The following is a 24,401-nucleotide window of genomic DNA, read 5'->3' as shown; positions in this document are numbered from 1 at the left end:
ATATACTACATGTATATATTTGGAGGATTGTATTATGTTATTATCGAGCTTTGTCGGCTCTATGATATTTTTAGTTTATATATGTCATTATTGTGTGTGACTGACACATGCTTATATTATGTTTATTTAGGGCATATGTTATTTATTTTGATTATTTGATTTTCTGGTATGCCTTATTTACAAAAAAGTCATGCCGAAATTTTTATAGATTCAAATGCAAATATTTAACTCATTTTTTCATTGTTTACTGATTAATCATGATTGCATGTTAATAAATCATGCTTAAGATAACGAGCTCTCAAACAAAAACTTATATGAGATGATTTTATGAATCAAATTTGCGAGACAAATTTTTTATTTGAGTTATCCATGAAAAAATATTACTTTTTTATATTAAATATGAGCAAAGTTGACCCGTTTCACGAATAAAAATATGTGAGACCGTCTTACAAAAAACCTTCTTATTTCTTGATTAGAGTCGTTTTTTTTATTAAAAAAAAAACCGATTATTTTTTTCGTTGATTGAGTATTTTTTTTTTTTTGTTTGTTTACGTCTTGTTATTATATATTATGTGAAATGAGTTTATTTTAGAGACCAATATATTTTAATATAATAAGTGATTACACTGAATTTTCGGTTGTATGTTTTAATCATGATATAAAGTAGATATATCCTAACTTGATAAACCTCGAGGGTAAAGACATGAAAACACTTTGGTTGTGGTTGCATCAATAAATTTGTGGTCGTTAATTTCAAATTTCATAGTTGTTTGGATGAACAAAATTCAGGTTAATTTCAAAATTTCTGAAGATATAATTAAATTCATCCCTACACCTTCCCAAAACACCAAACAGCCTATACAATTCAATTAAGAAATAAATAATTTTAGAACATTAGCTAACTATTTAACTTTTCATATCATATTGTTTAAAATTTATAATCTGAAACATCACTCTTGTTCATTTTTCAGATTTTGAAATCTTGGTTAATTAGGAAATGAAGTGGTTTTGATTTTGCCGCTTCGTCTATCTCTATCTCTATCTCTATCTCTATCTCTATCTCTTTTTACCCCTCTCTTTTGATTTTTTGATGATCACTCTCAACTCATTTGCATGTTAGCATCACTATCCTTGCTCTTGAATATTATACATATAATTGCTTGTAAAACTAGCTGATTATGAATTCTTTTGGCTGATGCTGCTTTTGGTCACTTCTATCGTTTATAATTTTCTTCCATTTTAAAAAAATATATATTTCTGGTTTATTCTGCCAAATAATAGTCAAGTTAACAACGTAGAAAATAACCGATGGATGTGCCTTGAAAAATGAAAAGTGGAACGAAGGAGAAAAATTGTTTTGATTCCAAGGAATTTGGGAAACCATGCATATGAATCTGTGTCAAATACATGACAACCGAAAGGCAAAAGCATGAATAAGGGAACCGTTACTGCACACTAAGTATAATCCTAACTCCAGTGACACAAGAGTACGTATAATATGTGCAGAGATGTTATTGCTGTATCAATTCGGGAATGAGCTTCAGCAAGAATGCCAGCTCCCTCTTTGAGAATTGGGGATTGGCCTTTCCTTCCATCTCCTCGGATGGCGCCATCATATTCGAGACCGATTCTGTAATTTCTTTAACCAGATCAACTATCACCCCATCAACACCCATCAAATGTTGCATACACACTGCTTCAGCCACGTTACTGTAAAAAATAGACACATTAATTTCTTTCTTTCTTGCCATGCTAAAGGAGAGTATCGATGCACTTACTTCAACTTCCCATATGTCAGCAGAGAAAGCTTTGATTCTTTTATCTTGTTTACTGCTCCTGGATTTCTAAATACACCTCTCACTTCCGAAACGATCCCCTGCAGCCCACCCTCCAAGCATAGATTCATGGCTTCCTCCAGAGAATTCCTTCTCACATCAGAGTAAATCTCGTTTCCGCCATTAGTCAAGAAAAACACCTGGTCATACACAATTAACAATTGTAACATACCATGATAGACAGGATATATCCTCAGTGGTTTATATATGCAGACTTACAGGGTAGGTGGACTGAAGTTTCCTGACAAGCAGAGCAGCATCTGGTTGAAAAGACGAAAACAAAACGGGCCTTTCTTTGGCATGGTCCCAGATAACTCGCAATATGGCTTGCAGTACATGAATGAGATATTCTGGCTCATAAACTATACTGTCGTCAAACTTTAATTCAATGTTGAACCCCAGCGCGGGATTCACTTTCTCAAAGGCTTCTTGTAAAGTGCAAAGATGATCATCGGATTCGACGTTCCAATCGATCACCTTTCCATCTTTCATTTTCCTCAGCAGAGTCTTCCCCATCACACCAGGTTCTTTTTGGGGACCATAGCTTAGAAACTCACTCAGGGACAACTCTGTGACCCTGTGTTCAAATATCGTTCCCTAAAAAAACATACCCATTTCCAAAACCCTCATCATCAAAAAGGTAACACGGTAACTGACAATAATGAATTAACCGAATATGCAAGAACTCACATTATCTTCCGAGAGAAGGGAGTTATCGTGAAAAATGATGGGGCAGCCATCTTTTGTTACCTATAAAAATCACAGTGCATGGTTAATTAAAGGATGTTAAGAATCAAAAGCAGAGACAGACATACAAGACTACTCCGGAGAAACAACGGTGAAGGAAAAGGGGGACTGATAAATAGATCCTTAATTACCAATTGACAAGACGATCGAAAAAGAAAGTGAATTTACTAAATTAGGCGCATGAGGACAAAAACAATAATATGTAATTAATTTTATTCTATCTCGACGGACGCGGCGATCAATCGTCGCTGACACCAACCAGAAAACAAAAAATTATTTGTACATACATACCTGGACATCGAATTCGATGAAATCAATTGGGAAATTCGCAGCTGTATTAAAGGAAAGAATCGTATTCTCCTTGACTGCGCTGAACCTCAAATCCGTGGACTGCAACATATTCATCCCATATCCCCTATGACCAATGACTAAAAACTTGGGTGCCTTGAAAGAAGACGCTCTTCCAAATTCCACACCTGCGGAACCGAGAAACTGATCAAAACTCACAACCAAGAAGAGATAAACAAAGAAGAAACAAACCAAGAAACCAATCATATTAATACCGGTGGAGAAACGGGTGGAACAAAGAGAGACGGACGCACTCTGTTGGAGTTGATCAAGATTGGGGACATCGGAAACGTGAACGGCTTTGAGGGCCATGGCGAGAGGACCGGGAAAGTACTTGTTATTCAATTTTGTTATGGTGTTGTAGAGATGCGATGATTTTAAGGAGTGGGTGATTGATTGGGACAGCGAACGGGGATCTCGGCCGGTAGAATATTCACGAGTATTATTCCATTTGGTTTTTGGATATTCTTTTTCCCGAAACATATTATTATTATTATTATCAAAGGACTCCAATTTGTTTAATTTTTTCCCATGATATGTTTAATTTTTCCCATGGATAAGAAAAAGAAGAGAGTTGGTTGCCACGGGTGATTGATGTGTCCTTGACCAATACATTATTGTACTCCCTCAGTTTTTAAGCATACTAATTAATATTCACACGTAATTTTTGTGAAGATGGCTGGTCCAGCCATTCAACCCCGGCGGGATGGATTTTTTTTTCCCCCGACAATTTCCATGTTGAAATTCCTCGTCCCACCATTTTTATTTTAATACGCTGAATCATCCCAAACCACAAGGCCGAGCGAGCTTCTTTCCTGAAAAATAAGTTCATCGGAGTGTAGCTTTTTAACCCAGTGGAAATATGTACAGATTACTAGTGTTTAATTCTTCTTTGTATCTCTGGCTAAATTTAGACCAAACGGATTCATCTGTATTTATTGTAGACACAACACAAATGTAATGGATTTATTCATTCTTTTTGGTGTATTTAATAAATACAAGACATATTGCATTCTTGATTCTACTTGCAAGATCAGCTACAGACTATGTGACAAGGAAAACTGAAACTATAAACTAAACAAAGATGGGAAAAAGAAGCAGCAGCAGTAATGTCCCCTCAGGTATTTTACTCTGTACACTACATTACATCCTATGCTGACAATTATACTCTCTTTCCCATTGGGGATGCGTTCCCGTCGAACAACTCGTCAATGTATGTTTCGATATCTTCAGCCTGATACTTAACATACTTCTCTGTTTGTCTTCCTGGTGTGAACACTTGACTGAACCTTCCTAAAAATGACCTGTAAGCAGGAATCACCATGTTCGATATTGAAACCCTTAGCTCTGATTGAAGCTGCTCATCGCTAACCACCCAACTGCTCTGTGTCTTGTGTATTTCATCGAACATTGAGTTGAAACTCTTGAATCTCTCCTTCAGAACCGGCTTCGCCACTTTACCATTCACCGTCAAACCCTCAGGATGCAAACAACCCAGCAATTTTCCCCACGTTTCACGCTGATATCCCCTGTGATATTGCCTCAGATCCGAGGATCTTTTTCTGCACCACGTGTTACCCATCAGGCTGTTGATTTCATTTGACCCTTTTATCTTCTGCATAATGTACCTACCGTTGTTCATCATGAAAATCATGCTCAATGAAGGGTCCCTGTAAAGCTTCGATTTGCCCTCTAGATTTGAATCCAGTAAATCCATGGCCTTTATCATCTGAGACTGGAAGGGTGATTCCTTTATTCTATTTTCATTCTGGCCGGCTTGCGAATTGTAATCGTAATCTGATCCGGTGGCGGAATCAGCTCTTTCAATTTTCTGATGCTCCTTGAAAACTTGCTCTAATGTTTCTTTGTACTCGATAGCGTATTTCAGATAATTCATGATGTACCGAGTCAACGGATGAACTGCACCACCTGGAACCGGAGTTTTCCCTGAATCGGTATTGATTGAGTTCTCAAGCTCCATGAAAATCAGAACCATTGCTTCGCCGAGATGACTTCTTATCATCGAGGCCTCTGTTTTAAGCTCACGTGCCAGCTCTTGCGGGAAGAAACTGTCAGCTGTCGGGGGGATATCTCTCAAAGCCTCATATAAATCAAGAAACTTGAACAACTTTTCAGCTGCTCGTTTCGTCAGAGCGACAGCCTCGGCAAAATTGAGGAGCTGCATCATCACAAAATTCGCCAGGCTGCCAAATAGGCCTTCAAATATTGAAGGATGATCTGAGAGCACCGAGCCTGCGAGCTTGCACTCCCTGGGAAAATGCACGGTTGCGAATTGGTTGATTGTTCTGATCCAGGCAACAATCTCTCTCTCCAGTGATTCCCAGTTCATTTTTTGAACATCATCGATGCTGTATTTCTCAAATCCAAGTTTGCGTAAGGTCTCTTCCAATGCATTTCTTCTGGCCACAAAATAGATCTCGCAACACTCCTTTTCATAGCCTCCGTCAATCATCGCCTTTGCCAGTCTCATCAGGTTTGAAATAATGTCATCCGAGTATCCTGGAAAATGGTTTTCCTCCGGTTCTGTGGGCTGATTTTGATCCGCTTCTTGATTAGAACTTGATGGTGTTGATGATTGTTTGGGCTTTTTGTCATACGGATCTGAATCAGGGATCTTGTAATCTTGGAGAAGTGATTTGAATTCTTCCTCCAGGTAAGACATTGCATGCTGAAGAACCCGGCCAATGAGGTTGATTGAATGAGCGTACTTGTATTCTGAGGAGAATTGTGAAATGGCGTGGAGCAGGGAACAAACCCGATGAACAAGTTTGAGAAATGAAGTCGAATCTTCTTCAGTCAGTTGACTCCATTTGACGGGGAAATCGCCGGAGTCGTAGTCTTCGATCTTGGCTTGGAGAAGAACGGCGAATTGCTCGACAAAAATGGGCACATCAAGGGGAGCCGATTCATCTCCGTCGGATGCAGACAAATGGGAAATGTATTGATCAATTTCTTCAGAAATTTTGTTGAGATCGGGAGGCAAGGGGGACGATTCTTGGAGCTCGATTTCAGCAGGATTTTCTTCTCCCTCTCCAATGTCAGAGTGGAGTAGAGGGTCCGGGAGTGTTTCGGGCGAGGAATCTTGATCGGGGTCAGGATTTTGGCTTTCATAATTGGTTTCCTTGTCTGTGATGGGTGATTCTTTCTGTAAATCCATGACAGAATACGGGACAGAGGAGGGTTGCAGAAAGAAGAGGAAGACCCGAAAGTGATGGGGAATTATTATATATGTATGGGTTACAAGGGGGGGTTGAGCGGACACTGTGGAAAACGAGGGGTTGGCAGAATAATGACTTGCTCTCCATCAACGATCCAAATATTTAATTTATTATTAATTAATTATTATTATTTACAAGAGACGAAAAATAACTTCTCTTACACAGTATATACGTACTTTTATGAAATTATTATTATTATTATTATTATTATTAAATAAGTTGGAAATTCGGCCAATGGTAAGCAGCCGGAGAATGGAAACTGCGTTATTTTTACTTTGGAAGGCAAGAAGAGTAACAGCTTAGTTTAAAAATGGCTCTCAAATTCCAACTAGTCTTAGTTTCATTTCAGTCCTTATTTCGTTTTTCAGTTTTGTAATCACAATCCTGCATTTTTATTTTTATTTTAAAAAAAATAAAAATAAAATTCATTGTAATCACACTATCAATTCTTCCATGTTGTGTCATAATGCCCATACATTATTTTGCTCATGAAACTAAATTATAAATTTATGTGCTACTAGTATTGTGTGTGTACAGTCCAAGTTTATTTTTTATAGATTTATTAGTTTGTTTAAACAATCAATTAAATTTAAAACTTTTAAATACACTAAATGTGTAAAAAAAAAAAAAACTTGATTTGGAAAAAATAATTAATTAAAGCAAATAAGGTTACTTGATGGATTATATAAAGTAAGAGAATTTCTATCGAGTCATAAAAAAAATTAATATTTTTCTCATGAATGAAAAATCCGTTAAATACACTTCAGATGGTTAAAAAAGTTATGTTTAAAAAGTAAACAAGGATTATTATATATAACCATCATGTCTGCAATATTTTTGGCTTGATAAGAGAGGAAAGATATCTTAAAAATACCAAGGGCAGTTTCGGGAATTTATCGTACATCCACGCATTTCGGCACCCGCCCTCAAATCTTCTCACCCTTGTCATTCCAGTCTCGGTACCTTTCCATTTCGCCAGCAGGGACCCAACCCAACCCTAAATTCGGCCGTTCTTTGCTCCAATTCTCACTGCTGCTGCTGCTGCAAGCTAGATATAAACAACTCAGAGGTCTCAAAGAATAAAAAATATCAAATTTTTCGGTTGGCGTCCGTGAAAAGTTTTAGGTTCCAGGAGAAACCCCTAATCTTTCCAGCAGCTGATATTCAATGCTGTCGCTTATGTAAAACTCCGACTTTTTATTGCCTGACGCCCCTCGGTTTCTTCCTGAAAAGGTTGGTTTCAAGCTATCGCGTTATATTTTGTTTCTCTTCAAATGTGGGCTTATTTTCTTTCGTTTCTCTTTACCTGCTTTGTTTTTCTGTGTATAACTTATGTTTCCGGTGTAATTGTTATTTTATGTAACATGAACTTGTGTGTTGGTTGAAAGAGAGCAATTAAGTTATCTTACTTTTTTTTTTTTTTGCAATTAATTGATCTCACTAACGATTAATAGACACTTCTTGTGAGTTTCTTTTGGAAAAAATTTGTCTTTTCCAATAAATTGTTTCTCTTCGCTATCAATCAAAAAAACTGTGGGTAGATTTTCCTAAATTCTCAATCATTTGTCTTGACATGTATTTTTCGTACATCACTTTGCTTGAGAAATTCCAGTCCGAGGACTTTGTTTATTTCTTCCTTTTTTGGCTGCTGTGGAAGAAGAGGAGAGCTCATATATGGAAACTGCTGAGTGACAGAGATGGAAGGTTTTCATTTTGCATTCATTCGTTTTCTTTATTTGGTTTGTCTGTAGAGACACGTGTACCCATAGGGTTGATGGAGAAGGTGCAATAAAATTCTTGGGCTATGCGTCAAATCAATAACTATTTGTTGTGTGTTAAATTAATAACCATTAGTTGAATTAATTATGACTGATTATGTTCTCTCTTTTGGATTTGATTAGTAGTTTATGTTTCATGAATTATGCAGTTACATACGTTTGTTAGGAATCATAAATCCCAATCAATTATCAGCTGTCGTAAAGATGAAACACCCAAAGTTAACCAGCATTTATGTCATAAGTTTGTTAAGTGTCCTGAATTTCAGAAACCATATGTGCTTTTAGTTGTGAAAATTGAGGTTGCAGTATCTCGTTTGGGACTCATCTGGAATGCCCATGTGTTGTGGGTTTTTGGAGCTTCTGCTACCTGCTAATATACCCAAAATAATGCTTCATATATTCCGCTGCAAACATTCTCCTCGGTCTCATGTCTGTTATTAACATCGTGCTTTTTTTATACGTAGACTTGTTTTGCACAGAGCATAGTTTAGTGTGTCTGGTTGATACATACTGCAGTTATCTTGGAGAGCAGCACTTGTGCTAGTTTGTTGGCTGGTGGTTGGTTATTTTCAATGTTAATTCTAAGCATGCTTATTCTATTTTCATTTATATTTATTCTGCAGGATTCCCTTCTCTCTCCTTTTATTTTTGGTTCGTTGGGCCTGTCTTAGGACCCAGTGACCAGTTTGGCTTTGTTTGAGAAACAATGGGAAGCAATTTTAATCCACTTATTCTTGTTGAGAAGCTGGCGAAGCTCAACAGCTCACAGCAGAGCATTGAGAGTATCCTGCTAATTATTGCTTTCTGACATATTTATACCTGTTAGCCTTTTATTTGCATTTATGACAGCTTAATATGTTATGCATGTTTCGCCTGATCCCACAATTGGGTTTTCCTTGTTGAAAAGATTATACTTGTGGAAACTCGACAGCACTTTCTCTTTGTTGTTTGGTAATTGGTATTGCTAGCATCTATTTTTTTGTGACTTTGGAGTTCACTGTCCAAGACAAATATCCATTAAGATCATTTCAGGCTGAAGAGTTTCTTCTACGTTATGTTGTATAGTTGTATTCGAATGTAAAGGTGACTAAATGCACCATTTTACTTCTCGTAAACTGTAAACATACCAAGTGTCTATTCTGTGGCGTTAAGTTATTTACCCTCCAGATGAACATCATCTTCTAGCTTTCTGTTACATTTCCTTTACATACATGATTAAGCTCTATCACATTGGTGCATTTTTCATATGAACAAAGCCAAACAAGTTGTTGAAACATGGGATAGACAGTTTTATTGCGCACCTCGCGAGCAGCGATTGGCTTTCCTGTATCTTGCAAATGACATTCTCCAAAACAGCAGACGAAAAGGTGTAGAGTTTGTTGTGGAGTTTTGGAAGGTTCTTCCAGGTTCTCTCCGTGATGTAATTGAAAATGGGGATGAGTTTGGCAGGAATGCTTCTTTTCGCTTGGTATATTTTCCCTTTTCTATTATTATTTTACATGTAGAATTGTAGCTTACCCTTTCCATAATAGAAAGGATTTTCAATTGCATCAACAAGGTAAGTTCGTTATAGAAGAAAAATGCCCAAACAAAATGTATGAAGATTGATTCCAGGTTTAGGTTTTGTTTGTTCCATCAGTTTCGTTCAATTTTTATTTTCAAAGGTCCTTTCTTAAAAGGTCCACCTGCTCAGTTATTCAGATGAACATTTTATTCAGATAATCTGTGCGTAGTTACAGTGATCACATGAAAGGAAAATCTTATTTTTTTGGGTGCATATCAAATTATTTAAATATTTATGTGATTTTTCCGTCACCCTTTTGGTTTCACTCTTTTTATATTAGGCTTGCCAAGGTCTTCACAACATTACCTATAATCACTTTTTTTAATTTAATCTCCATTTCCTAAAAGCCTTGTCGTCACGATGCCTTTGAGGTTTGACCCTGTATTACCCAGAACATACACGAACATCGCTATGTGGCTGCCATCTCTTGGGATGGCTTTACCCTTTGCTCTTATTGATTGTTGTATCAGGGTTTTGTTTTTACTATTATGTGTGGTGATAGTTATTTGGGCATCTTAAGGTGGTTTTTAACCATACACCTGGAAATGTTGGTACAAACATGTTTCTCTTGTGGGAACATATTTTACTTCTTGGTACCTACCTTCTAAATGCTTCTCAGGATTATGATAAGATTAAGAATAATAGCATGTCGTGGATTGTGTTATCTTGCATTTCTGTCCCAATATTGTTATTATTTGAACAGCTGATGTGATGTGGTTGATATTGTAAATAATTGGATTTGATTAACTAACAGATAAATATCTGGGAGGAGCGAAAAGTATTTGGGTCGAGGGGCCATAGTCTCAAGGAAGAGTTTGTGAAAAGGCAATCAGAATATGACAGCATGAATTGGAAGCCTGCAGGATATAAACTGGTATCTCTATTTCATTTGATTTGATTGGTCTTTTTGTTGCACCAATTTTAATGTAATCTTTGTTTGTTCATTCTATCCTTCACTTACAAGCAGAAGCCTGCTGGTGCCAATACTCTGGATAAGTTAGTTTCAGGTTATCAAGCTGTTAACAACAGTCAACAGGATGAAGATGCCATTTTATTCAAGTGCAGAAATGCCATCGCCTTTGTGGAGAAAGTGGATAAAGATATTGAAGGGAATTACAGATTAGGTACTTATTTTATATTATGCATGTTAATTACACTTGTTCAGTCTGTCCTCGGTGTCGAGTTTGTAGCTCATGACAATAATTGTGGATTCTTTTAAAATCTTGCATTGCTTTGTGATGAAACTATCCATATGCTGTTGGTGGCATACTTTAAGCTGCGTTGCAATCTGAGTTCTCAGACTACTGAAATTTTTATATACTCGTACCAGAACAGCTAGTTTTTGCACTGTCAATGTTAAATCTGGAATATGAAGCTGCAGATAGTGATACATGGTCTATTTTAGGAATTGAATATGAGATCATTGGAAGAATGTAATTAAGATTAATTACCAGCGGTATTTAGGCATTAGCTTCCTAATGCTATGGAAAGGAGTAACTTTTGCGATAAATGTGGAGAGCTCCATGTTTATCCACATTTATAGGTGGGAAATTACTCTGATTAAGCGATCGTGTTCTATGTGCTTTTCCCTCCCATGACTGTCGCAAATGCGAAGGGCATCCAGTTACCTATTTCCCATTTACCTATGTGCATTGCATGTATGAGTGGATGAGCCAACCCTAAATTCTGTGAAAATGCTTATTTACTTGAGTTCGAGAAAGCTAGTCCTGAACATTCTTGCTGGATTTGATAGAGCTAATTGATAGATAGAAAGGAGAGAAAAATGTCTCCGTGAGATAATCTTTGCAAAATTTATTTTAATCTCCAATAAGATAAAAAAAACTAGCTCTACCTAAGTGGGTAATGACAGTGAAATTGTGGTGTTCATGGTAAATGTGATAATTTTTTAAATCCTGGTAGGTTTTTAGATTAAAATTGAGCTATATGATTTCCTGATAGTGTTTGGGCCTATAGTAATCAAGCAAAAAAAAAACTACAATATTCATGTAATATGTCGGCCTAAATTCATCTGTGTGCAGTTTTTCTTTAATGTTTCCTTTTGTTTTTTAAGTTGGAAACAGATTCACCTCTTTTTAATTTTTAACCTTTCTGCCTTTGTTGGATCCCTTTTTCTTTTGGAATTATCGAGTAGGCAATGTCAGTGGTAGCATAACCGACGAGTTGAAGGGGCAGAATGCAACATTAATGGACTGCATTGAGCAGCTACAAGTTTTTGAAGCGTCAAGATCCAACCTTGTAGCTTTTTTGCGGGAGGCTCTACAGGAGCAGGTATATTTTTTGGAGTGTACGTGCACAGTAGTTTTGGAATTTATATCCTAAATTTGATTTTGATCACCTTATACCCTTTTTTCTAACCAAGAGCTTCTTGTATTGCTTTTAGGAATATAAGCTGGACCAAGTCCATGATCAACTTCAGGTAACTCATTTTGGTCCTCATGAATTTTCTCCGATGGCCTATTTGGCAATTGGATGTTACACCATGCTGGTTTAGCTTGTTAGTTTATAATTGCATTTTCAAACCATTCAATTAATTTTCTCGGAAGGAATATTTCGTCGACTGAGGCAAGAAAGAGAAAATAAAATAAATGAAGGAAATTTCTCTGTACCCCCTCTGGATTAGTATTAATATGGCCTTGTGGGTAAACTTGAGTTGAGTTTTTTTTTGGTTGTATCGTGTTTGATCGACAAGTTAGTGATATGACCTCGATAATTTTATACGACCTGTATATATATGGTTTACAGGCCATTATGCAGTTTTAAGTAACATATTTTATCGAGTTTTTTTTTAAAGAACATTGTTGTATGTCAACCATGGTAATATCTGTGAGTTGTCCAGTTACCTGTAATGTATGATTTATGTATGAGAGTGTCTAGACATGAAGATTCCAGAATTTTCAAACGAAAATCCCTTCAGAATCCTGATTTATATAGCTAGATTGAAGATCAATTGCGGTATTGAGTATAATTCAGCATCTCATCTAAACAAAAGAATTTCCAAAATATAATTCCCAGGCAGCACAGACGTGCTCAGAACAGGCAGGTAGTATTTGCAGGCAGTTGCTTGGTAGCAGTTGTAATGGTCAAGTTTTACCCGAACAAAGTGGAATCAAAAGTTCCGCCTCTCAGGTGCCACATAATCTTATACCTAGAGCCCGAGAGCAGTCAATTTCAACAATCCATGCTCGTCAGGCATCTTTGGCTGACAAATCTGGCTACGTAGAAGATCCTAAATCTGCAGCAGCTGCGGTCGCGGCACAACTCACTGCATTAACATCCTCAGCTCAAGTACTGAGTTACGCCATCGCTTCTCTCGAACCAGGTGCTATCAGCAATACACCTAAAGACTTGCCCAGCGAATATCCTTCTGAAAAGAGAGCAAAGATCGAGAATGATCACCCTTCTTATGTTCCTCAGTATCCGCAGGCAGCAGTTCTACCCTATTCACATCCCGAACAACTACAACACAATTTTTCAGTCACCTCACAGGAGTTGAATTCCAATGAAGCTGCTCCTCCTCCACCATCATCCCCTCCTCCACTGCCGCCACTACCACCACCTATACAGCTTTATCCATTGCCCCAGTATATGCCTGCTGCCATGCCCATGATGAATGGGCCATATGGCTATAACATGAGCCAACTGCCGGCACCCCTGCCTGGTTATGCTCCTGTTGACACTCCTATCGATGGGGTTTCTACTTTTACTACACCAACTGATTCTTATCAGAACTTCCAAACAGCGGAAGGTAGTTTTTGCAATCAGGCATCATCATTGCCAATGGCCCCCATGAGTCGCCAGTAGGATCTTTGGTGTCTGTGGGAGGAGTAGGGTTTTCCAAACCAAGTGATACGTTCTTGCAGCATAATCTGAAGGTGGTTTTTTTCCAATGTTGGATGATGTAGATGAAGATTTCGTTTTGCTAGTTGTAGATGAAGATTTCGTTTTGCATAGTGTAGTTAAGTTATGTTTACTTAATTCAATGAATAGTTTGTGTTGCTGCTTTCTCAGTCGCAAGCAATGCTATTAAATGAATCCTTACCTTTGTCTTCGTCAGTTTCATTCCTTCTTAAAATATGGGAAAAAGTACAAGGAAAGGGAAGGAAAATCAAATTGGATATATATATATACACACACGAACGGACGTTGCAAGTAAAAGTGATTTTTTTAAGTAAATTAGTTAATATAATAAATGAAAAAAATTTATTTTTTTTAAATTCATTTTAATCACGTATGTGAAGATTGTATGTTCTCACGTGTTTATTTTAAATAATTTATTATTCGTTATATTATTTTGTTGTTATTTGTCTTCTTCTTCTAAGTTCTTGGTGAATACAAATATTTTCTCACTATATTTAATATCAATGGTGTATTTTCTTTGTCGTAAATGAAATGATGATATATTTTATGCATCTCTTGAATTTTTAATACATTATATATAAAAATAACGATTTTCTGTCTAATCTAATTGATCGGGTTTTTTCAACACTTTAATTTATAACAACTGAATATCTTTAAACAAAATATTATTGGAAGCGTACATGTCAAATTTTAATAACTAATGCGGATATCGTCCGACGAAAGTAGATATATTACAAATCTACTTCAAGAACAATTCTATAGTTAACTTTAAAAAAAATTGAATAAATTAATAAACCTAATTGAAATTAAAATAAAAGGATGAAACAAAGACAATATAAATAATTTAATTAAAATAATAAATAAACAGTTAGAATCACAATTAATGTACATATCATTTAATCTTCTATAATGATTGAATTTCAATTCTTAAGTAATGTTTTTGAAGGAATTCATTATATTATCAATATCCTATGTTGGGTTATATTGAACTAATTCAGCAACATGCAATAACCAAGTGTCTTTTTGTTATTTAGTGATTGTAATCGCAACAACAAACGGTGGAATTCTCTAGCTTTTTTTTTTTAGTCTATGACTATCAATATATATTCAATCTCATATGTTGTTAGGATTGACTAGGTGTTTAGAGGTGGTGAATAAACAACTAGTAAAATTTTCGGCAAAACACAATCACTTCATCTCAATTTGGTTGAGATACATAGCAAAGTAAAATATATGCGCGGAAAAAGACTCGTGTTCAAAGTGGAACCAAATAGATACTAACATGAGCTATCCCAATACAAAATATATTCACGATATTCAGTAACTTTTCTACGATGAACTATTAGACAACAAATTCAAGTTGATTTTGATGGAGAAATGGAGAATACATGTAACATGCTTTGGAGAATGCGTCATCTGCAGAGAACGAGCAACAATCAACACATTTCAGTCAACGAAACAAAAAATGAACAAAGATTTCAACGAGTTAGAAGAAGACCGACATGGATGACAGATTATTAGATAACTTATATTAACCAAATTGAAGGTGAGTTTGTTTATTTTGCTCTATTTTCATATTATGACCCAGTAGCTTTCGAAGATGGCATCAAAGAATCAAAATAGCGAAATGCAATGGATGCGATCTAGAAAAATAAAACTTGAGAACTGATCGAGCTTCCAAAAGATCAAAAAACAATAGGTGTGAGGTGGATTTACAAGAGTAAAAGAAAAGAAAATGGAAAAAACAACAAATTCAAGGTACATTTGGTAGCAAAACGTTACAAACAAGAGTTTTGGAATCGACTATAAAGAAATGTTTGCTCCAGTTGCAAGGCATGATACGATCAGATTGGTAATTACCTTAGCAGCGCAATAATCATGATCTATTTTCTACTTGAATGTTAAATCGGCGTTCTTACATGGAGACTTGGAAGAACACACACGCATACACACACATATGGATCAACCTCTTGGTTTATTAAGCTTGGAAATGAGAATAATTATATAAATTGAAGAAAGCTTTGTGTGGGCTAAAGCAAGTCCCATAAACATGGTATAATCGATTGATGCTTATTTTTTTAAGGTGGGTTTTCAAAAATGTCCATATGTGTATACACTTCGTACAAAATTTGAAGATGGAGGAAAAATGTTCATTATTGCTTATATGTTGATGATTTTATATTCATGGGTAATGATAGTATCACGTTTGAAAATTTTAAAAAGTCCATGATGGTTGAGTTCGATACGTCGGATCTTGCTAAGATGCATTATTTTCTTGGTATTAAATAGTTCAATCTACTTATGAGATTTTTATTTTCCAAAATAAATATGTTCAAAAAGTTTTGTGCTTGTTTAAGATGGAGAAATGCAATTCTGCAAGTACTCCAATAGAGTGTGGTTTGAAATTAACCAAATATTGTGAAAGAAAGAAGATTGACATCAAACTTTACTAGCAAATTGTTGGAAGCTTAACATATTTAATAGCAACAATGCAAGATATTATGTATTCTTTTAGTTTAATGAGCAGATACATGGTAAATCCTACATAAATGTATCTTTTAGCAGCCAAGAGGATTTACATTACTTGCAACAAATACTAAAATTTGGTCTCTACTATAAGAAAGGAGAACAACAAGATTTGATGGGTTTTTTTTATAGTGGTTGTGCAAAAGATTGAGATTATTGAAACAGAACTTCAGGATATGCTTTTCTCTTAGATTCAACAGTTGTTCCATGGACTTCAAAGAAGCAATCAATTGTTAATTTATCTACCACCGGAACTGAATTTGTTGCAGCAACTTCATGTGCATGTCAAGCTATTTGGTTGAAAAAATTCTCGAAGACCTTAAATTCAAGAATCATGATCCTATTGCAATGTATTGTGATAATAGTCCAGTCATTAAACTATCAAATAATCCGGTCCTACATAAAAGAACAAACACATTGATGTGAAATATCATTTTTTTTAAAGACCTCATAAAGAATGAAACAATTGATCTCATCTGTTGAACAAGTGAAAACCAAGCCCTCGAATTGTCTGCATTTCAAAAACTAAGCAAGCTATTTGGTATTAGTACACAACATAACAAGTTTGAGGGAGTGTGCTCTTATTAAATCGATGTTGACCTTATCGCTTTAAGGGAGAAATTGTCGAAATTGTCTGTCTTGTTAAATGAAATATGTTAATAATGGTTTGTTAGTAACAAATTATTATAGGAAACAATAATCTTTGCATATTTGTTATTTAATGGTTTTAGTGGACAAATATTGTTGATATTTTTTTGGTTCTTTTCGTTGGTGTATTTGCCTAAAAGGTTCGTTACTAAATAAAAATATATATATAGCAGAAAACAAAACTCTTCTCGTATTTTGATTTATAGTTTATTCTCTGACTTTCTTAATTTTTCTATAAGTGCAAAGTTTGAACCATTAACTACATATTTATATGTTATTTAATTTGAAGTTTAAAAAATAAAGTTCGACCAATTTTTGGTTATAAAGCGTATATGTTTGTTTAATTTGAAGTTTGAAAAAGTAAGTTCGAACCATTTTTTGTTAGTCCACTTTTCATGTGAAAGAATGCATGAGAAAAAAATATGTAAAAAATATTAATAGTATTTGACTTTTTATTGAACATATATAAATCATATATAAATCGATCAAATTAGCAAAACTTAGAGCAACATTATATGATTATGTTCATCTTATAAGTCGATGAAATCACAATACATTATTATTATTACTACAAAAAATAAAGGCCTAAAGTTATTCACATCGTCATGATCTTACGATTTTTTCAAATACAGTAAAACACCAACATTCACAAATATTTATTTAAGCTAAATTTATAGATTGAAACCATATGCAAATCAAATATTAGATCATAAAAAATGTATAGATGAATATTATAGGTAAATATAAATGAGATATCAACATTTTTATATATTCATTTAACTTTAAGTTCAAAATATTAAGTACGAACTATTTTTACTTATAAAAATAGAAAATATATTGTAGGTTTAAAAATATTATCCACAAATTTATATGTTCGTTTAACTCGAACTTTAAAAATTAAGTTCAAACCACTAACTATAAATTTATATGTTCATTTAAATTGAATTTTAAAAAATAAAGTTTGAACTATTTTATAAAACGTATATGTTTATTTAACTTGAAAGTTAAAAAATTAAATTTGAACTGCTAACTACAAATTTATATGTTCATTTAACTTGAAGTCTAAAACATTAAGTACGAATCATTTTTTGTTATAAAACGTAGAAAAGATATTCTAAGTTCAAAAAATATTAATAGTAATGCACTTTTTTACGTGAAATAATGCATAGTAAAAAAAATATGCAAAAAATATTGATAGTATTAGAATTTTTTATTTGAAAAAATGTATGTCAATTAAATAAAAAAATCTATCAATTATTAAGTAACAGTGGGGGGAAAAGGAAAGTAACCCCCATGACATGTTTGCAAAATCCACAAACTTGTAGGTGAGTTGGACATAAATATCTCCAACAAAAGGAAGATGTGAATTCAATTCCATGTTAAAACAAAAAAATTTCCTACTTCACCTCAAGAAACTTTACATGGGAATGGCGGAATGGAACTCTGGGTATTTGTTTCATGTATTGAAGAAAACAAAACTGAACATTTAATTCGATCTTTTTTAGGTTATCAAATTAGTTCTCCGTCTTTAAAAAAATTTGTCCAATTTGGTCTTTCAAACATAAATATTTCTAAAAAATATCCTAAATAACTCTGGTTTGATTATTATTAAAAAAAATCCTTAGAAAAGCCATGAAAATGGTATTAGAGACTATGTTTTTTTTTTTATTTCAAACATATAAAATTATTACCGTTGAATAACTTATCTTGTTGAGGATGAAATATTTTCTCAAATATGAATCTGAATATTTGTTTGAGATTTATTTATTTCAAGTTATATCAATACTATGAAATATTTTGAACAAGAAGATCTAATATAGATTAGATGACAAAGCTACTATGAACACAAATTATTACTAAGATAAAAAATGATTCAAATTAACAGATTCTTAAATTTTTTTTAGATTCATCTAAACATATGGGAGATCTTAGGAAAATAAAAAAAATATGATACAAAATTATGATAATCAGCTATATTATGCACCACAACAAATTGAATATATCTTCAAAAACAACAAGAAAATTTTAAAACATTGAAGGAATTCAAACAAGGATGCAAAGCCTAGAACACCAATCCATTTCTAGCAATAGGATCGTGGGAGGAAGTTATCACTTTTATTTGGTACCGAACATTTATTACATCAAGAGAAGGAAGACAAAGGTAGTGCAAACAACTTTAACCGACGACAAGAAAATTATCAATCTTATCAAGATTTTCTTACAAAATAAAACAATATGATGAAAACCATAGACATAATTGATCTCAATGATCTTCAAGATCTTGCAGAGTCTTTTACAGACCTTAAGGTCGCATATCTGAAAATAAACACAATTGGAGTGACTAATAACAATTTAATAGAATAGCTTCTCAAGAACCACCAAAAAAATTGTGGGATCCTATGATATAAATATGGAAGGACCTCAAATAGATTTTCAGGTTGGTGGAGAAACACACCAAGCAGAAACTCAGACAAGAAGGAATCAAAAAGTGTTTTGATATGAAACACATGAATATTTGTATGGTTTCTTCAACCATAAAACTATATCTCACAATATAGTACAACCGATCATGAGAGAAAATCCTATCCTAAAGAGATATCAAGAATTATACTCATGAAAAATAGAAAATTGATTAGGTAATCGTGGCATAAGAAAAGAAAGCATAACTTAATCTATAAGGTTTCTAGAAAAGAAATGACAATGCCAATGAAACTTACAAAAAAAACGAATGGAGATGTAGATAATTCATTTGAAGAAGTAAGATGAATTACAAAAGCTCAAGTCAGAAGTAGCACGAACTATGTCACCGATTCATATTAGAGCATTACAGATCATGATAAAAGCTATTTTCGGAGGAATATATTCACTCATAGATATTGCAATATCTTATAAACGAATGATTAATTTTCAAGATTCAATACTGAAAAATATATCAGGAAATCTTTGTGTTGGAAAAATTTTAAGAGCAGTTTATCCAAGAATCACCTATAACCTAGAGACTGAGATTTCAAGCCTTGATGTTACATCAAAACATCAAGAAAAAAAGATTGATGAAAGAAGGCGATATATCATGTTTTGTTAACTATCGGGTTTCATATGCTTTATATAATATACTTCATTCAAATTTTTTATTTGAAATGAGTTTATTGAAATATCAACAAAATTTGGAAAAGTTGATCACACAATTTATCCAAAAATAATCGAGTTTTCTTCAATACATGAAACAAATATCCAGATCCAAAACAAGCCAATTCTACAAAAAAATCAAAGCTTTAGAGTGAAATTAAAAAACTATCTCTCCAAGACGATAGAATCACAAGTCACATGTAGGTAAAAACAAATTTCCATAAAACCCAACCAGTACCAAAAAGCTTTTCAACGATAAGAAAACTTAGATGCACAGAATGTTGAAATAGTATTTGATATTGCAAGTCAAAGGAATAAATTCTCTTTCAATATCACATACTATTTGTAAGAATTTATAAAAGGAACTTACCAAGGGATAATAGACATCGGTGACTTGGATGTTCATATTAAAGGAATTCCAGGAAAATAACATGACCAAATGGCTCTTGGATTAGATTTCTCGAAAAACATAAACCTTGAAAGGACTTGAGAAGGAATGAGATTCATGGTGGAAGACATGGTGTGGAGTATACAATGACCATAAGACAATTCTCAATATACATTTCAGTCGGGATGTTATATGAGCTATATACAAGAAAATGATACTAGGAGATTATGTTTACAACACCATGTAATAAAAAAATCATGGTCCAATGACTAAGAGTGCACTTTACAGAAAATTTTGATCCAATTTCGCAGCAAGCGTGGTGATAAAAGAAAACTTAATACACTAAAAAATGAAGGATTCCAAAAGATTTGGGGAAACAATGCTTAAGAACATAGCAAAACCTCCAACCGTAAGAGATGAAATTTCTAAATATAGCTTTAAAAAAGAGCTGTAGAGATTGAATCCAATGTATCTATCTATAGAAGATGTCAAGAAAAGGTTTTAATATAACTAAATGAGAACCCCTTAAATGGTGGGAAAAAAGCCTGCTCAAAGTCAATTTTGAAGTAAAGGAGTGCAAAGAGCTATGAGTTCGTTAGATGCAAGCATATCTCGATGAAAATCATTGATGAGGACATGCAAGTTATTATCAAGAAGCACTAGGATCTTGGTTTAATCGAAACAAGAATATCACCATACATCAGCTCAAGTTTCCTGGTAAGAAATCATAGTGAGATCAAAATAAACAAACTCGAGTTGGTAATTAATTACTAAGAAATTAATAAAACCTTGGAATTTAATGGATATTTTATACCTAGTAGAGATCATTTAATCAGCTGTATATATCATTTAATCAGTTGTATACGCAACAGTATAATATTATCTAAGTTTTATTGCAAGCCCAGATTATCAAATTTACAGCTTTCTCTATACCATAAAGTCATTATATTTGGGAAGTGAAAAATTACAACTTTCTCAACACCACAAAGTCATTATATTTTGGAATTATTATCTAAAACGTCCACTACTCATTTTTCTTAAAAAGTACAATTTTTTTCCACTAAGAATTCGGCCGAAATCTACCTAAGTATATATAAATATTTTTGATCCCATTTAAAATAAACCAATCAACTAGTTATTTGAAAATCCAAAGGAAAACATTCAAATCATAAAATCATAAACGTCAACCAAACCTAAACTAACATATTTTCTCAAAAAAAAAAAACGTAACTCTAACATCCTCTCAAAAGCATCATAAGTCATAAAAATCTTTAAGTAATCATAAATTATAAACTTATTTTTTATTTGCGGAAAACTAGCGATGGTCTTCGGGTTGTGTGCACCTTCAGTCCAATAAAATCAACCATCAAGACCTCCATTAACATCAATCTCATGCTCATCTGCATCGATCACACCTAGTGAGTTTATTGACTCAGCAAACGTTAATCATGATAACAAGTAATGCATATACATTCACACGTAACAGTGAAAAATACTTTTGCTTAAAATAAGTTTTCATGAACATAAACATAAACATTTTCCTTTTCAACATATCATACCATATCATAATTCCTTTCATCATATACGTATACGTTTTCATTTTATTAAACTAAGATCCTCAATTGTGACTTTCGTATTAGCTGAAGGTCGATAGATCCATCTACGTCTTACCACAGTACTGTGCGACAGGGACATCAGCGACACTCTCACCCGTCCAATCGAGCCTTGGCCTTGCATATCATCTTATAATCGTATTAGTCACAATCAATTCACCTCCTTCAACTTTTCATATTTTCATCACTTAAAAAAATTAATGTACATATAAATTATTATTTTTTAAAACAAAGCATTCAACATATCTTTTAGCATTATCGTTTTATCAAAAAATTCCGTAAACATTTGAAATGAACGTTTTAACATATATTACAGAATTCAGGGCAATGCCAGGACGTCTAACATTTTTCAGGTGTAAAATGACCGTTTTACCCTTGGAATTAGAATTTCTCGATTTTGACTTTTTCCTCAATTTTATTAATTCGAGACTATTTAAAATAATTATTTAAGATTAATTTTTGACTTCTAATATTTTTATTTAACGTAATCTCAAGGATTTCGACTTAAATCTTAATTACTAATTCATGAAGCGTTTTAATCCTAAATTAACTCAAAATTAAATATTTTATTCCCAAACTTTAAACATAGACTTTTTATACCTAAAAAACCCTGGTGAACCATGAATTGACCCCCGTGGACCATGGTTCGAACTCTTTTCCATTTAGTTCATTTTTTCGAACCCTAACTTGTTCTACCAAGCCATTTTCGAACCACACCCGAGCCACCTCAAACCATCCCCTGACCAGACCACCTAGGGACCCTATTGACCAGCCATGACCCATTTAACCAGCCCCTAGCCCATGCCACAGCCCCCTGCACATGAGCTGTGGTTGCCACCTTAAGCGCCTAGGACTCCTACTCGACTAGGACTTTTCTACTCGGGTCCCCACCGAGCCCAATCCATCCTGACCACCCTTACTGGACCACCCTTCGCCCTAGCCTAGAGCACCCTTGCCAAGCCGTGACTTCCTCCGCACAACAGCTGCCCTCGGGTTGCATGGGAAGAGTCCTATCTCGCATGGACTCTTCCCTAGCCGCTTCACATGAGTCCTAGCCATGCTAGGACTCTTCCTCACTCCTAACCACGTCCAAACCGAGCCCTGGTCGAGCCGCATGCCTTGCTTCCTCCTAGCCAAAATCCTAGTGCACAAAACATGCAATTTTCGTTTAACCCTTCCCTAGCCCTTGTCCAGCCCTTAGCCGTGACGCATGTGACCCCTAACACGCTGGAAAATTGTCCTTCCAAGTTACCCTACCATGGCAGCCCCTTTGTGCAATAATATCATAGGTTTTGGACCACAAAAACTTGAGTTATTGACATGTCATGGCATAAAAACGAAAATAAATACAAGGTAAACATATTTTTCATGTAAACATGCTTCAAACATATAATATGATGTGATAGATGAGAAAAAAGAGATTAAGACGTGGCTTTAAGTATTTTACGAACAAAAAACAAGTTGAGATGCGAAAAACGTCGACGAACAGAGGACCTTTCTGAATTTTTCCCTTCAAAATGTGACCTCCCATTTGACAATACGTGTGTGTGTGTGCGCTTGATTGTTACTAGGATAATTCTTGTGTGTGTTATGTGTGGTGTGCGTGAGTTTTAGGGTTTTGGGGTAGGGTTTAGGGCTTTTATTTGTTAATTAAATCATGTATGCAAGCTGAGGCCCATTAACATGGTATAATGGGCTCATTAAGCTCATTATTGAATATTTAAAATGTTTTGTTTAAGGAAGTTCGTGAAAATATTAGCCGAGTTATCGAAAAGCTTATATTTCCGTTGAAAAATCGAATATCGTTTAAAAATATGACTCGGCGTAGAAAAACATCTTATTTTCGAAAATTTCATTTTAAATACACCACACATTAAACAATTAAAAATAATTATTTAATAAAATATTTTCTCTTCAATGGTCCCCGGTATTCGTATCGATCGCGTCTCGAATACCCTTTAAAAACACAGTTTTATGCATTCATGTAGAAATGTACATTTTAAACATACAAACATGCCCACCATATTTAATTTATGTCCTTAAAATCATTTAATTAGTCATTTTATATTTTCCCTAGATTTGCATGCAGTTGGATTACGTTATCGTATTTTTAGACCTTACATTATCAATGATATTGGCTAATGCACCCCAAATATTTTAAATAAAATTGGAGAATTTATTTAAAGATTGTCTTGATTTTATGTTTGTCTATATTGCTGATATTTTGATTGCATATAAAAATATAGATGAACATGTTAACATTTAGATATATTTTCTAAAGTTTGTAAACAAGAAAAACTAGTCAAGAATGCAGTCAGAGCTACAAGGAAGATTGAATTCCTTGGAGTCTAAATCAACGAGTCAGTGCAATTCTACAATAATGCATTGCGAAAAAAGTGCAGAATTCTTTGGATAAACATGGAGACAAAAAACAACTTCAAAGTTTATCAGGAGTTATTAATTTTAGTGAAATGTTCATTAAAAATTTAGCAAAACATATAAAAATTTTCAAACAATCATCAAAAAAGGATGCAAGATTCTTATGGACAGAAGAACACATCAGAGGACTTATCCAACTAAACGAAATTTGCAAGAAAATTCCAAAGATAATTGTTTCCCAAGATGAAGATGATATGATATTATACACAGATACAGATTTCCATTGTTGGGCAGCGATTACAGAAAGTTCACACCAGAATAATAATTACCT

The 24,401-nt window shown here is 34.2% G+C and overlaps 2 protein-coding genes across 4 annotated transcripts; one reads left to right on the top strand and one right to left on the bottom strand.

The window, feature by feature from the left end:
- Positions 1–1,334: 1,334 nt before the first annotated feature.
- LOC142549906 (glycerophosphodiester phosphodiesterase GDPD1, chloroplastic-like) lies at positions 1,335–6,258 on the bottom strand. 2 transcript variants are annotated; one of them, XM_075659130.1, is made up of 6 exons: positions 3,146–3,397; positions 2,874–3,058; positions 2,526–2,585; positions 2,055–2,432; positions 1,779–1,975; positions 1,335–1,710 (listed from the first exon to the last, which is right to left on the bottom strand). In XM_075659130.1, the coding sequence occupies exons 1-6, from the start codon at positions 3,240–3,242 to the stop codon at positions 1,512–1,514; spliced, it is 1,116 nt and encodes a 371-aa protein (XP_075515245.1). In that variant the 5' UTR covers positions 3,243–3,397; the 3' UTR covers positions 1,335–1,511. The 2 variants fall into 2 exon arrangements, 1 of the variants encoding a protein (XP_075515245.1); XR_012821274.1 differs by lacking the exons at positions 1,335–1,710; positions 1,779–1,975; positions 2,055–2,432; positions 2,526–2,585 and having other exon boundaries at positions 2,871–3,058; positions 3,146–6,258.
- A 786-nt stretch (positions 6,259–7,044) lies between these two features.
- On the top strand, positions 7,045–13,581 carry LOC142549904 (uncharacterized). 2 transcript variants are annotated; one of them, XM_075659128.1, is made up of 8 exons: positions 7,045–7,402; positions 8,571–8,729; positions 9,168–9,415; positions 10,266–10,385; positions 10,479–10,635; positions 11,661–11,800; positions 11,913–11,948; positions 12,545–13,581. In XM_075659128.1, exons 2-8 carry the CDS (start codon positions 8,654–8,656, stop codon positions 13,331–13,333), a joined length of 1,566 nt encoding a protein of 521 aa, XP_075515243.1. In that variant the 5' UTR covers positions 7,045–7,402; positions 8,571–8,653; the 3' UTR covers positions 13,334–13,581. The 2 variants fall into 2 exon arrangements, with proteins under 2 accessions (XP_075515243.1, XP_075515244.1); XM_075659129.1 differs by having other exon boundaries at positions 7,047–7,402; positions 11,664–11,800.
- Positions 13,582–24,401: the final 10,820 nt, after the last annotated feature.

The sequence above is a fragment of the Primulina tabacum genome, chromosome 6, assembly GCF_025594145.1.
Source record: "Primulina tabacum isolate GXHZ01 chromosome 6, ASM2559414v2, whole genome shotgun sequence".
NCBI lineage: Eukaryota > Viridiplantae > Streptophyta > Magnoliopsida > Lamiales > Gesneriaceae > Primulina > Primulina tabacum.
The sequence above is the reverse complement of the archived record's forward strand: the minus strand, read 5'-3'. Positions and strand labels throughout refer to the sequence as shown.

What these genes read in the sequence shown, in the direction of transcription:
- LOC142549906 (XM_075659130.1), bottom strand. Translation starts at nt 3,242, where the DNA reads ATGGCCCTCAAAGCCGTTCACGTTTCCGATGTCCCCAATCTTGATCAA. An exon ending in TTCCACCCGTTTCTCCACCG is followed by an intron (nt 3,059 to 3,145) that starts GTATTAATATGA and finishes TCGGTTCCGCAG; the next exon opens with GTGTGGAATTTGGAAGAGCG. An exon ending in AACTTCAGTCCACCTACCCT is followed by an intron (nt 1,976 to 2,054) that starts GTAAGTCTGCAT and finishes GTGTATGACCAG; the next exon opens with GTGTTTTTCTTGACTAATGG.
- LOC142549904 (XM_075659128.1), top strand. Translation starts at nt 8,654, where the DNA reads ATGGGAAGCAATTTTAATCCACTTATTCTTGTTGAGAAGCTGGCGAAG. An exon ending in GGAATGCTTCTTTTCGCTTG is followed by an intron (nt 9,416 to 10,265) that starts GTATATTTTCCC and finishes ATTAACTAACAG; the next exon opens with ATAAATATCTGGGAGGAGCG. An exon ending in AAGTCCATGATCAACTTCAG is followed by an intron (nt 11,949 to 12,544) that starts GTAACTCATTTT and finishes TATAATTCCCAG; the next exon opens with GCAGCACAGACGTGCTCAGA.